The sequence below is a fragment of the Schistocerca serialis genome, chromosome 12 (genome assembly GCF_023864345.2).
Source record: "Schistocerca serialis cubense isolate TAMUIC-IGC-003099 chromosome 12, iqSchSeri2.2, whole genome shotgun sequence".
In the NCBI taxonomy this organism is placed as follows: domain Eukaryota; kingdom Metazoa; phylum Arthropoda; class Insecta; order Orthoptera; family Acrididae; genus Schistocerca; species Schistocerca serialis.
Genome location: NC_064649.1, coordinates 170,434,680 through 170,448,700, shown reverse-complemented (window position 1 = coordinate 170,448,700; position 14,021 = coordinate 170,434,680). Strand labels below are relative to the sequence as shown.

The 14,021-nt window shown below is 41.7% G+C and overlaps 1 protein-coding gene across 1 annotated transcript; it reads right to left on the bottom strand.

Annotated features, from left to right (window-relative positions):
• Positions 1-9,190: 9,190 nt before the first annotated feature.
• Positions 9,191-9,874, bottom strand: LOC126428031 (protein FAM200A-like). Its single transcript, XM_050089909.1, has one exon. It carries the CDS (start codon positions 9,872-9,874, stop codon positions 9,191-9,193), a length of 684 nt encoding a protein of 227 aa, XP_049945866.1.
• Positions 9,875-14,021: the final 4,147 nt, after the last annotated feature.

The window sequence follows — 14,021 nt, the reverse complement described above, 5'->3', positions numbered from 1 at the left end:
CCCTGCCCAGAGCGTCTGTAATTTGCGGGTTTCTAGTGTTTGTCCTTACAAGGCAACCTCCCCATTGCACCGCCCTCAGATTTAGTTATAAGTTGGCACAGTGGATAGGACTTGAAAAACCAAACACAGATCAATCGAGAAAACAGGAAGAAGTTGTGTGGAACTATGAAAAAAATAAGCAAAATATGCAAACTGAGTAGTCCATGCGCAACATAGGCAACATCAAGGACAGTATGAGCTCAGGACCGCCGTGGTCCCGTGGTTAGCGTGAGCAGCTGCGGAACGAGAGAGGTCCTCGGTTCAAGTCCTTCCTTGAGTGAAAAGTTTACTATCTTTATTTTCTCAAAGTTATGATCTGTCCGTTCGTTCACTGACGTCTCTGTTCACTGTAACAAGTTTAGTGTATGTGTTTTGCGACCGCACCGCAAAACCGTGCGATTAGTAGACGAAAGGACGTGCCTCTCCAATGGGAACCGAAAACATTTGATCGGAAGCTCGTAGGTCAACCGATTCCTGCACAGAAAAACACGTCTAATATATTCTATACGACACTGGTGACGGCATGTGCGTCACATGACAGGAATATGTTGTCGACCCACCTAACTTGTACATTTGGCGAATGGCCAAAAGATTCTACCTTCCCCGATTTAGGTTTTCTTGCGGATGAGATAATCACTCCCAAAAAAGTGATGAAAACATAAGAGTGTGTTACATAAACTGCAACAAATGAATGCAAAAGTTTCACAGTCGCACAGTTTTCCCTGTGCTCTGTCAAAACATATGTTTTTAATGTTTTCAAATTTTTCCGCGTGTAGACCGTCAAATCTTGCATATGTCCAAGCAAATCTGAACATGTCCTGCAATTTTGGAGAGCGAAGTTGATTATGTGTGAGTGCCTGAACTTTGAAAATTGTCTGAAGATAAAAAAATCAAAATTTTCAGTCGAGGGAAGCCTTGAACCAAGGACGTCTCGTTCCGCAGCTGCTCACGTTACCCACGGGACCACGGCGCTCCTCAGTAACATTATCCTTGATGTTGCCTATCGTTCACATCAAGGATACTCAGTTTGTATATTTTGCTTATTTTTTTCATAGTTCCACACAACTTGTTCCTGTTTTCTCGTTTGATCTATGTTCAGTGTTTAAAGGCCTATCCACTGTGCCAACTTGTAACTGAATCTGGGGGGGATGCGATGGGGAGGTTCCCTTGTTAGCTCCGGTGACGTAGGCGCCACCGCTTGCGCCCGCCGTCTCCTTTCCCACCTTGCAGCGCCTCTGATGACTCCCAACAGCCTTAAGCGTAACACCGTACGAGTCATTAAGTCAGTGTTTGACAATATTTGCTGACTCTTGTAGGAATCTACAGTCCAGAAACTTTAAATGTAAACCACATCGTCCCCTCTTCAAGTCAACTTGTGACGAACCTCGCTGCTCTTCTTTTCAATCTTCTCTCTCTCTTCTGTTACTTTTATCTTGTACGGATCGCGGACTGACGAGCAATATTCAAGTATTAGTCCAACGAGAGTTTTGCAAGCAATTTCCTTTGTGGGTAGATTACAGCGCAATTCGGAGAATGTTCAGGAAGCAAAGACAGTTGCACTCGCGGTACAAGAAAGATCGGGAGAACGAGGACAGGAAAGAGATTCGTCCTGCTGTAAAAAGAGCGATGCGCGAAGCATTCAACCACTACCACCGTCATACCGTAGCAAAAGATCTTGCTGAAAACCCAAGGACATTCTGGTCTTACGTAAACTCGGTAAGCGGGTCGAAGGCTTCCATCCAGTCACTCACTGATCAGTCTGGCCTGGAGACGGAAGACAGCAAAACGAAAGCTGAACTTTTAAATTTAGCATTTGAGAAATCTTTCACGCAGGAGGATCGTACAAACATACCGCCGTACAGATTCCCGTATGGAGGACATAGGGATAGACATCCCTGGGGTTGTGAAGCAGCTGAATGGGTTGAAAATTAATAAATCGCCAGGTCCTGATGGGATTCCAATTCGGTTTTACAGAGGGTACTCTACTGCACTGGCTCCTTACTTAGCTTGCATTTATCGCGAATCTCTTACCCAACGTAAAGTCCCGAGCGACTGGAAAAAAGTGCAGGTGACGCCTGTATATAAGAAGGGTAGAAGGACGGATCCTCAAAATTACAGACCAATATCCTTAACATCGGTTTATTACAGGATTCTCGAACATATTCTCAGTTCGAATAAAAAGAATTTCCTTGAGACAGAGAAGTTGCTGTCCATGCATCAGCACGGCTTTAGAAAGCATCGCTCCTGCGAAACGCAATTCGCCCTTTTCTTCACATGATATCTTGCGAACCATGGACGAAGCGTATCAGACGCATCCCATATTCCTTGACTTCCGGAAAGCGTTTGACTCGGTGCCCCACTGCAGACTCCTAGCTAAGGGACCAGCATATTGGATTGGTTCCCAAATATGTGAGTGGCTCGAAGACTTCTTAAGTAACAAAACCCAGTAAGTTGTCCTGGATGGTGAGTGTTCATCGCAGGTGAGGGTATCATCTGGAGTGCCCCAGGGAAGTGTGGTAGGTCCACTGTTGTTTTCTATCTACATAAATGACCTTTTGGATAGGGTGGATAGCAATGTGCGGCTGTTTCCTGATGATGCTGTGGTGTACGGGAAGGCGTCGTCGTTGAGTGACTGTAGAAGGATACGAGATGACTTGGACAGGGTTTGTAATTGGTGTAAAGAATGTCAGCTAACTCTAAATATAGATAAATGTAAATTAATGCAGATGAATAGGAAAAAGAATCCTGTAATGTTTGAATACTCCAATAGTAGTGTAGCGCTTGGCACAGTCACGTCGATTAAATATTTGGGCGTAACACTGCAGAGCGATATGAAGTGGGACAAGCATGTAATGGCAGTTGTGGGGAAGGCGGATAGTCGTCTTCGGTTCATTGGTAGAAGTTTGGGAAGATGTGGTTCATCTGTAAAGGAGACCGGTTATAAAACACTAATACGACCTATTCTTGATTACTGCTCGAGCGTTTGGGATCGCTATCAGGTCGGATTGAGGGAGGACATAGAAGCAATTCAGAGGCTGGCTGCTAGGTTTGTTACTGGTCGGTTTGATCATCGCGCGAGTGTTACGGAAATGCTTCAGGAACTCGGGTGGGAGTCTCTGGAGGAAACGAGGGGTTCTTTTCGTGAATCGCTACTGAGGAAATTTAGAGAACCAGCATTTGAGGCTGACTGCAGTACAATTTTACTGCCGCAACTTACATTTCGCGGAAAGGCCACAAAGATAAGATAAGAGAGATTGGGGCTCGTACAGAGGCATATAGGCAGTCATTTTTCCCTCGTTCTGTTTGGGAGTGGAACAGGGAGAGAAGATTCTAGTTGTGGTACGAGGTACCCTCCGCCACGCACCGTATGGTGGATTGCGGAGTGCGTATATAGATGTAGAGGTAGAGTACACTTCTTGAGGACTCTTCCAATGAATCTGTGTCTGGCATCTGTCTTATACTCGCTACCTCTTGGATCATTTGTATTTACGCTAAAACGTAATGGGTCTCTCTGAGTAAGCTTCGTAAGGCTTTTGTTTTATACAGAAAATTGAAACTTTTGTAATATTTTGGATGTCAGGCATAAAAGTAAAGGTTCAATAGCATCTGAGTAACAGAGGGATACATCTCTGCCAAAGAGGTTGCGCTGTTAGTGGAACCTCTGCTTGTCAGTGGAGACGGGAGTCGAGCTGTATGTTGTCATGGCCGTGCTGTGTGTCGACAATAATTTTCTTGTGTAATTTTTCATTTATGGAGAGATGATTCAAATGGCTCTGAGCACTATGCGACGTAACATCTGAGGTCATCAGTCCACTAGAACTTAGAACTACTTAAACCTAACTAAACAAAGGACATCACACACATCCATGCCCGAGGCAGGATTCGAACCTGCGACAGTAGCGGTCGGGCGGGTCCAGACTGAAGCGCCTAGAACCGCTCGGCTACCGTGGCCGGCTATGCAGAGACGTTTTGTAAATTCATTTAGAACACTATAATAGCGCATGTGCCGAGATATCCAGATGTAGTAATTAATTTGGTCACGCGTTTACAACTGGAGAATTTTACTGTAACGTAACACTGTCTGATGCACTGTATTTTTTTTTTTTTTCAAAGGTGAATAGCATACATGTTTGTAAGGGAGCAAAGAGAATTTGTTCAGGTTTTGCCAGTATTAACATAAAGTAAATTTTTAATATTTGAAGTGTTAAAATTTTTTTTGTCTTAGCGATGTAAAGCTCTGTTAATATAGTTACTTTGTTGTTTTTTCATCAATCAGCGTTCGTCTTCTATTTCAAGTTTCACATATACAATTTTGGTTTTCCGAGGTCCTCAGTAACAGAACTTAAATTGACAAAGATCGTTTCACTAATGAGATTTATGAGCACTGAAGTTATGTGGGTATCTCTGTAGTTTAAAGCACTCATTGCACATCTCTTTGTTAATAGCTTGGACTTTTTTTTTTAACTAACATAGCAGCAGCAACCGCAGTAGTTTAGAGAGGGCAGCAGCAGAGCATTCATTCATTGTCCAAACATGTAGGCCATTTATAATTTACGAGTGATATTTCAACAGTGACATACTTTTCACAGAGGGCACTTTTGGTAGTTAATATTTCATATTTTTCTCGCTATCACATTCTTTGTATTATTGCTAACACGGCAGTTTTCTTAAATTTGACAGAACAGACTGTACTTTAGCCACGAGCGATTCAGTAGACAGTTTTATGTTGTACTTCTGACTAACTTTTCCATTCCTGATCACTTTTCAAGAATGACGAGACGTTAGTTACGAACTTAAATACAAGCTTAACTGTTTCTCTAATCACGCGTTCAGCATCACATTATCACACAGACAAAATACCAGTAAATGTAACTGTACATTACCATACAACAAAAACTAACTAGCTACTTTCGAACTGAAGAACAGAGGACTTGATGTAATCGCACAAGAACTCATAAAAGAAATTCTGACAGACACAAAAGCAAGGGTGAGATTCAGAGGAGCACTGTCATAAAAATTTGAGATCAAGACTGCTGTTAAACAGGGAGATGGATTGTCAGCATTGTTGTTCAATATAGCACTGGACGAAGTGATCAGGCAGTGGAGAGCAATAAACGAGGAAATGGGAATACCAAAGACCCATGTGGGGGACAAATAGGACAACAGGGCTCAAGTGGACTGCCTAGCCTTTGCAGATGACATAGCAATAGTAAGTGAGACTGAAGAAGACACAAATGGACAACTTAAGTAAGGTAGCCAGAAAGATGGGACTAAGGGTCGCCTATAACAAGACAAAGACACTAAACACCACTGCAGACTGGGAAACACCGGAAGGCACTGTGCAAATGGTGGACAAATTTAAATACCTGGGAGAATTTATAACAGGAAGGAACAGGAGCAAGGAGGGAATAACAGAGAGGATAAAGAAGGTAAGGTCGGCCTTCTGCATGACGAGAGAGATATAGAATAAAGAGAATATATCCACAGAGGCAAAGATACGCCACTACAAGGCAATGGTATTATATGCTGCTGAGACGATGACACTAGGAAGAAAAGGGGCAGAACTAGAGAAAGAAGAGAGAAAAATACTAAGAAAAATACCAGGTCCCAAAAGAGGTGAAGAGAGGTGGATGCGAAGACCTAGGGAACAATATCCGGGGAAATCAGACTCAAAAGGGCAAGGTTTGCTGGACATGTAGTTAGGATGAGTATGGACAGAATGACGAAGAGAGTGTGGAAAACAACAGGGAGAACAAGGGGAAAGACAGGAACCAAGTGGATTGTTGAACTTCGGAAGGAGTGGTTGAAATTGGGGATCGAGGTCGAAGGAAAGGAAAATTGGAGGAACAAATATACACCGACCAATATGCCGGAGATCAATGACAGAGAGGAATACAGGAAAAGATTAGAGCGTTACCAGTGGATCCGACAGAAGAAACGGAAACTGAAGATCTTGGAAGAAGAGCGGGAGAGAAGAAGAGAAAGAATGAAGAGGTTCTGGGAGAAGAAGTGGAAAATGCAGTCCACAAAGGGGCTACCCGCGGTCCTACAGAGACCGTAACGCAAGAAGAAGAAAACTGGAGCTAGTTTTACGTCTTAAATCTATCAATTCAGAATGACATTTGTGGTATGTTTGCTATAAACTTTTTAATCCAGTCACACAGTTGGTTCTCATAGTTCGCACACTCGTATGATGCCCATTAGAGTGCAGTGTGGGACTGTATCTAACAGTAGTCAGGGACCACGTGGTGTAAGTGCGTGCCTTCATCTGCTGCTTTCCGTGTCTTGTGGGCGAACACAGCGCCAAACAGTTTTCGGCAAAAAAAAAAAAAAAAAAAAAAAAAAAAAAAAACGCATCACTTGTCTGTATTGCTTCAACTTACCATCGATTTTTATGTCCTAGGAGAATGAAGAGATTATGTTGTTTGTATGGTTTTCTTAAATTTTCGTGTTGAAACGTTGTAGATACGTGACACCCGATGGTCGATAAAAACTGCGTCGTGTTAAGTGAGCGGGTCTGCAACGCCCAGCAGTCTGCTGAACAGCGGCGTGCGGCATAAGATGACAACGACGGAACAGCTGACCACTGGAAACGTTGTTAAAGACAGAATTGGCGCAATATGTTTGTTCGCAGACAAAGGTTCTTGATTTGTCCTTTTACAATTTCAGTAGTACTATCGGGGAATCGTTCGAGTTACGAGCCTCTAGAGCAGGGATCGGCAAGTAGATTTCAGTGGGGTCCGGATTCGGTGTAAAATTTTTTATGGAGGTCCAGAAAAAAACTAATAATTAAAAGGTACTGTATTTTATTTTGTTTTCGAGTGGAGTTAGTTTCCAAAAAAAGGGTAAAACAAGTAGTTCTCAGTTAATGTTGTAATACACTACTGGCCATTAAAATTTCTACACCAAGAAGGAATGCAGATGATAAACGGGTATTCATTGGACAAATATATTATACTAGAACTGACAGGTGATTACATATTCACGCAATTCTGGTGCATAGATCCTGAGAAATCAGTACCCAGAACAACCGCCTCTAGCCGTAACAACGGCCTTGATACGCCTGGGCATTGTGTGAAACAGAGCTTGGATGGCGTGTACAGGTACAGCTGCCCATGCAGCTTCAACACGATAACACACTTCATCAAGAGTAGTGACTGACGTATTGTGACGAGCCAGTTGCTCGGCCACCATTGATCAGACGTTTTCAGTTAGATCTGGAGAATGTGCTGGCCAGGGCAGCAGTCGAACATTTTCTGTATCCAGAAAGGCCCGTACAGGACCTGCAACATGCGGTCGTGCATTATCCTGCTGAAATGTAGGGTTTCACAGGGATCGAATGAAGGGTAGAGCCACGGGTCGTAACACATGTAACGTCCACTGTTCAGAGTGCCGTCAATGCGAACAAGAGGTGACCAAGACGTGTAACCAATGGCACCCCATACCATCACGCCGGGTGATACGCCAGTATGGCAATGACGAATACACGCTTCCAATGTGCGTTCACCGCGATGTCGCCAATCACGGATGCGACCATCACGATGCTGTAAACAGAACCTGGATTCATCCGAAAAAATGACGTTTTGCCATTCGTGCAACCAGGTTCGTCGTTGAGTACACCATCGCAGGCGCTCCTGTCTGTGATGCAGCGTCAAGGGTAACCGCAGCCATCGTCTCCGAACTGATAGTCCATGCTGCTGCAAACGTCGTCGAACTGTTCGTGCAGATGGTTGTCGTCTTGCAAACGTCCCCATCTGTCGACTCAGGGATCGAGACGTGGCTGCACGATCCGTTACAGCCATGCGGATAAGATGCCTGTCATCTCGACTGCTAGTGATACGAGGCCGTTGGGATCCAGCACGGCGTTCCGTATTACCCTCCTGAAACCACCGATTCCATATTCTGCTAACAGTCACTGGATCTCGACCAACGCAAACAGGAATGTCGCGATACGATAAACCGCAATAGCGATAGGCTACAATCCGACCTTTATCAAAGTCGGAAAGGTGATGGTACGCATTTCTCCTCCTTACACGCGGCATCACAACAACGTTTCACCAGGCAACGCCGGTCAACTGCTGTTCGTGTATGAGCTCATGTCAGCACGTTGTAGGTGTCGCCACTGGCGCCAACTTTGTGTGAATGCTCTGAAAAACTAATCATTTGCATATCACAGCATCTTCTTCCTGTCGGTTAAGTTTCGCGTCTGTAGAAAGTCATCTTCGTGGTCTGGCAATTTTAATGGGCAGTAGTGTATATTCAATGTGAGAAATTACATCGACGGTCTTGAGCCAGTTTTTTAAAGTTCAGTGTTCGAGGGGTACAGCAAATGCGAAGTATGTCTTCGAGGTGGGCGTCCGTCAACCTTGACCGATATGTGTTCTCCGAAAAATTCATTTTCGAGAACGACGATTCGCATATATATATATATATATATATATATATATATATATATATATATATATATATATATATATCGAACCAAACATAATGGCAGATTGATGCTTACCCCAAAATGATTCAGTGGATACAGTTTTATACATTTGCAAAGAAATATCTTCTTGCAAGTCGATTATCTCCACTCGAAGCGAAGACTCTGAAACGCTGAACAACTCAGCAGCCACATCAGTCCATTCTGCCGATGCATTGACTTCATAAGGAAATTTTAGGAATGGAGACAGCTTTCCAGTTTCTGCAAAGTCTTGAAATCTTGTAGCAAAATCGTCCCTTAGATCGGAGAGAAATCTTACAAACGTGCAATGTTTTCTTCAGAGTTCTCTTTTTTTATACTCAAGAATTGTTGGGAAATGAATAAATTCGTGCCTCGCAATATCTTTTTTCAAAAATATCCAGCTTACAACGAAAAGCAGACTCGCTTTGTATCAGATCATATATTAATTTCCCGTTCCCTTGTAACTCTGTGTTGAGCGCATTTAAATATTTCAGAATATCCTTCAGAAAAGTCACATGTAGCATATTGCGCTCGTTTGTTATGCTCCTTTGCTCCCTGAGTATCCAAGATTTGCAAGAAGGAGGTTACATCTTCCTCTATTGGCCAGAAACGTTCAAAAACTTGACCTTTACATAACCAACGAACATTGTTGTATTGCAATAAGTCAGAATACGCTGCATCACATCCGAAAGAAACTTCTCAAACTTTCGGCATCGGAGAAGAATGAGATCTCATAAAATTAATGAACTGCACCAAGCTGTTCATTACTTCTTTCAGTGTAGCACTGAGTTTTCCACAAAGGGCAGTCTTATGAATCATACACTGATACGATATTAGACCCGGATTCATATCCCTGATTTTCTTTACTGTACCTTTTTCTTTGTCAATCACCGCTGGGGCGCCGTCAGTTGAAAGCGACACTATTTTATCATAACAAATGTAGGAATTATTAATAAATTCGTCAATAGCTTTGAATAAATCTTCTCCTCGAGTGTTACCTTTCAGAGGCAGTATTGCGAGCAATTCTTCCCTGAATATCTTATTTTCAATGTCGAAAAATCTCACGAAAATAGATATTTGTTCATCATCAACAATGTCACATGATTCGTCAAGTGCAATGGCGAAGAATGGTGTATTTTCCAAAAGTTCAAGCAGAATGCTTTTAATATCAGTAGCTAAAATATCCGTTCTTCTTGTATTACTTCTTGCCGACATTGGAATACTTTGAATTACAGCGACAACATCCTTTTTTTCTTCAAAAAGTTCCGAGGCTACTTCCAACATGCATTCTTTCATTATTTCAGAATTTGAAAATGGTTTTTGGTGTTTACTAAGTGTACACACACGTAACGCTGCTTCTGCCGATTTTTCTTGCTCACTCATGCAATTCAAATTTATCGTGATAAGTTTACAAAGCAGTTATACATATCATATTTATACATTATCTCTTAGCATTATATTACCTGGAGTTTTCCTTTGCAAGCCTCACTGCCAAGAGGAAAGTTTTTGTGGAATTGCTGATGAGTTGTTTCACAGTGTCGCTTTAAATAGCCGCTTTTAATAACAGCGACAGTTTCATTACATATTAAGCAAACTGGAACCACTTGAGGCCTATCAGGTAGCGTAAACCATTCGGTCATAAAAAATCTCCTATTTTCAGTGTCCACGTTTCGCCTTTTTAGGACCCATTATCAATGTAGGTATGTATGTACGAAAAGGTTTTTCACACGACAAATTGTAAAACAAATGAATAATTGCTGTGCGGCCCGCGTGCGATTGACGAAACGCAGTGCAGACCGACCGCCCACTGCGCTCTCTCTGACTGAAACGGCAGGTCCGCACTTGTTTAACAGTGGCGCGTGGTGGGAGGCGCAACTCGCCGAAAAAATGGAAATGTCGTGTGGCTATGGCCGCCCGTCGGGTAGACCGGTCGCCTGGTGCAGGTCTTTCGATTTGACGCCACTTCGGCGACCTGCGCGTCGATGGGGATGAAATGATGATGATTAGGACAACACAACAGCCAGTCCGAGAAAAATAGAACGAAATGTATCAACTCGCCTAAATGATTTGCTAATCTACTCGACTAAGTTTTTGTTGTTCAGACACGTTTAGTTACTGAATTACTCAGAACTCGATTAAATCTCTAGCGTAATGCGAACGAGGCTCCGGGATACTTGGACGTCGGACTGTGTTTAAGAATATTCGGCGGTCCGAGGTTCGACCTCCCGCGGTCGGCCTGTTGCCGATCTCTGCTCTAGAGAGATTATCTCGAGCATGGTGAGTTCGGCTCAGACGATACATGGCCTAGTCTGCAATTGGGATAGAACTCAAAAGTGTTCGGAGCAGTTCTAAGTCGTTTAGAATGTTGTTGTTGTTGTTGTCGTCTTCAGTCCTGAGACTGGTTTGATGCAGCTCTCCATGCTACTCTATCCTGTGCAAGCTTCTGCATCTCCCAGTACCTACTGCAACCTACATCCTTCTGAATCTGGTTACTGTATTCATCTCTTGGTCTCCCTCTACGATTTTTACCCTCCACGCTGTCCTCCAATGCTAAATTTGCGATTCCTTGATGCCTCAGAACATGTCCTACCAACCAGTCTCTTCTTCTTGTCAAGTTGTGCCCAATTCTATTCAATACCTCCTCGTTTAGGAAGGTACTTTGAAATGATTACCGGCTTATGCATGGAATGATTACTTAGCCGATTTCTGGTAGTGTGTAGACTCACCAGGTACAGGAAAAGCTCCGATTCATTAAAGCGTGGGATCAGTTTCTCCTGGGTGCTTTGTGCAGTTTAATAGCCACGCGATGGTAGGTGAACCGTGTTTCAATATTTTTGTGAGATTTTCCGTTGGATGGTGTATGTGAAGAGACGCGTTCACGCGAAGTCGTTTAGTTGCTTTGTGGTTGGGGATTAAAGGACGCACTAAGGGATAGTAGCGTTGCGTAGTATTACTGTGGCTGTATAGGTGTACGCAAGCACTAAGGGCCGGACACTTGTCGATATTTGGGCTAGGATTTATTGTGCGAGTTCGGCGTGAGCGTCGCAGTATACCAAATTCAGGAAATCTCGTTGGGTGCACTGAATGTGTAGTCTATGTTAAAGAGAACGGTCGTTCTACGCAATAGTTATTTATTGAGGAACAATCGGAAGTTTATTGAGAACGTGATCCTTTTCCCTTATACCTCAAATGACAAATCAAGAACGATATAAAAGAGAACACGCTAATTGTCTCTGAAAGAGATCGTCGAATGCTGTGGTTTGGAATTTTAAATATTAGTGGGTCGAGGAAGTCAACGCCTGCAGTTGTTGACCTTCGTGCGGTTATTCGAGTCCACCTATGTGCCTATTGCAGTGCTGATACAGCTTGCTCATACGGTATATCTCCTACGATTGAGACATGGTGCAAAGTTGGCGTTAGTGGTATCTAAAGGGTGACGCAGTACGCCGGGTTTTACACGATCGTCGTTTCCCGAACCCACGTCAAATCCTAGAGACGAGATTTTCCATCTCCAGACATTTCACAACACGAGTAGTGGGACAAAGCGGCTGTCACCCCACTCTCCATTGTTGCAGAATGACCTCATACAAGATGGCGGCATATAGACTTGGCAACAGTGCATGACGTCATCCAAGATGGCGGCTTTTGGCGGGAAAGTAGGCCAATTGTGCTATGTCCACTAACCTAACCTCCAGAAAAAATGGCGGGAATTTTGAATTTTGGCGGGAAAATAGACCAATTGGGCTATGTCCACTAACCTAACCTAACCCTCCAGAAGGAAAAATGGCGGGAAGTTTGAATTCCAACAGGATAATGGTGGGCTTCTCATTATTATTTATTATCATTTATTATTACTTATGTTCATTTATTATTATTATTCATTATTATTGATTATCATTTATTACCATTCATTACCATTCATTATCATTTATTATCATTTCTTATTATTTATTATTATTATTTATTATTATTGGCCTACCTCTCCTAGATCCCTCCAAATTCAAATTCCAAAACGATAATGGCTGCAAAACCATAATTGTCTTTATTATTATTCATTATCATTCATCATTTATTATTATTATTATTATTATTATTATTATTACTATTACTGCCTTCATTGGACCACTCTAGTCAAAAATACAAAGTTTTAAATGAGTTGTTACACAGGGATACAACTTGGCTCAACAATAACCTAATATGATATTTAGGTAATATAATTATTAGAGTCTATTCTTATATGAAAGGTGTTTTGCTCTTCTGTCTGCCCAATATTTCTTCATTCATTCAGATATTTTCTTTCTTTCTTCATCTGAGATCACTCTTCCTGTACTCCTTTTACTGATTTTCATTTGTAGTCTAGTTTGTGGGTCTTGCAGTATTCTGGTTTTCTCTGTCTTGTTTTTTAGGTCATCTACTGTAGTTTGGAGTTCTTTTATATCTTCCTTAATTTCTGTGATCCATTTAATGTCGCTCTTGCTATTCCACAATTTTTGTATTATTTTTTCACTAATTCTGTTTTCTAGAGTTCTCATCAGATGTCCAAAGAATGAGAGACGTTTCTTCCTGATCGTGCTGATGACTGGTCCTATTTTCTTATATACTGTTTCATTTGATGCTATTCTCCAATGTCCATTTATTTTATACTGTTTATTTATACATGTCCTAATTATTCTTCTTTCTATTTTTAGTACTCTGTCATTTTCTGCTGTATTAGTTGTTTTGAAGATAGTTTCAGCTGCATACGTTATTTCTGGTTGTGTAACTGTTTTATAGTGTTTTAATTTTGCATCTATAGATAGGCTTTTTTTGTTGTATGTAGTTTTGGTAATGTAGTTTGCGTAGTTCAGTTTTTTTATTCTATTCTGCCATGACGGCTTCTCATTTAGACTGTATGTTATTATTTCGCCTAAATATTTAAATTTATCAACAATTTTGATTTCCTATTCTCCTATTGTAATTTTGTTTGCAAGTGGTGGATCAGTTAGAACATCATTTGAAAAAACGGAGATTATGCTAAGGTCTACTTTCTCTGCTATTTCTTGTAGTGATTTCACTTGTTGCCTGGCTTCTTGAACGGTGTTGGCTAGGAGAGCAAGATCATCAGCGAATGCCAAGCAGTTAATCTAATATCATCTTTTGCATTTCCAATCCTTATCATCTTTGGATTATTATCATTTATTATTATTTATTATCATTGGCCTACCTCCACTACCATAGAAAATCCCTCCATGTTCACATTCACACGCCATAATCTGTGGAAAACCGTACTTCTATTTATTATTATTAATATTTGCTATTATTTATTAGCATTTATTATCGTTTATTATTATTATTATTATTTATTCAAGATGGTCGAGTTTTGTGGCACGAAAGCAATTCCGTTACATCCATGACAAAAAATCTTTCACAAATTCCAATTCAAGCGCGATAATGTGTCACACCCACGAAAAAAAAAAAAAAAAAAAGAAACCAATTGGGCTATATGCACTAGCCTAAGTCCACCTCATCGTAAGAAGTTTGAATTTTTCGC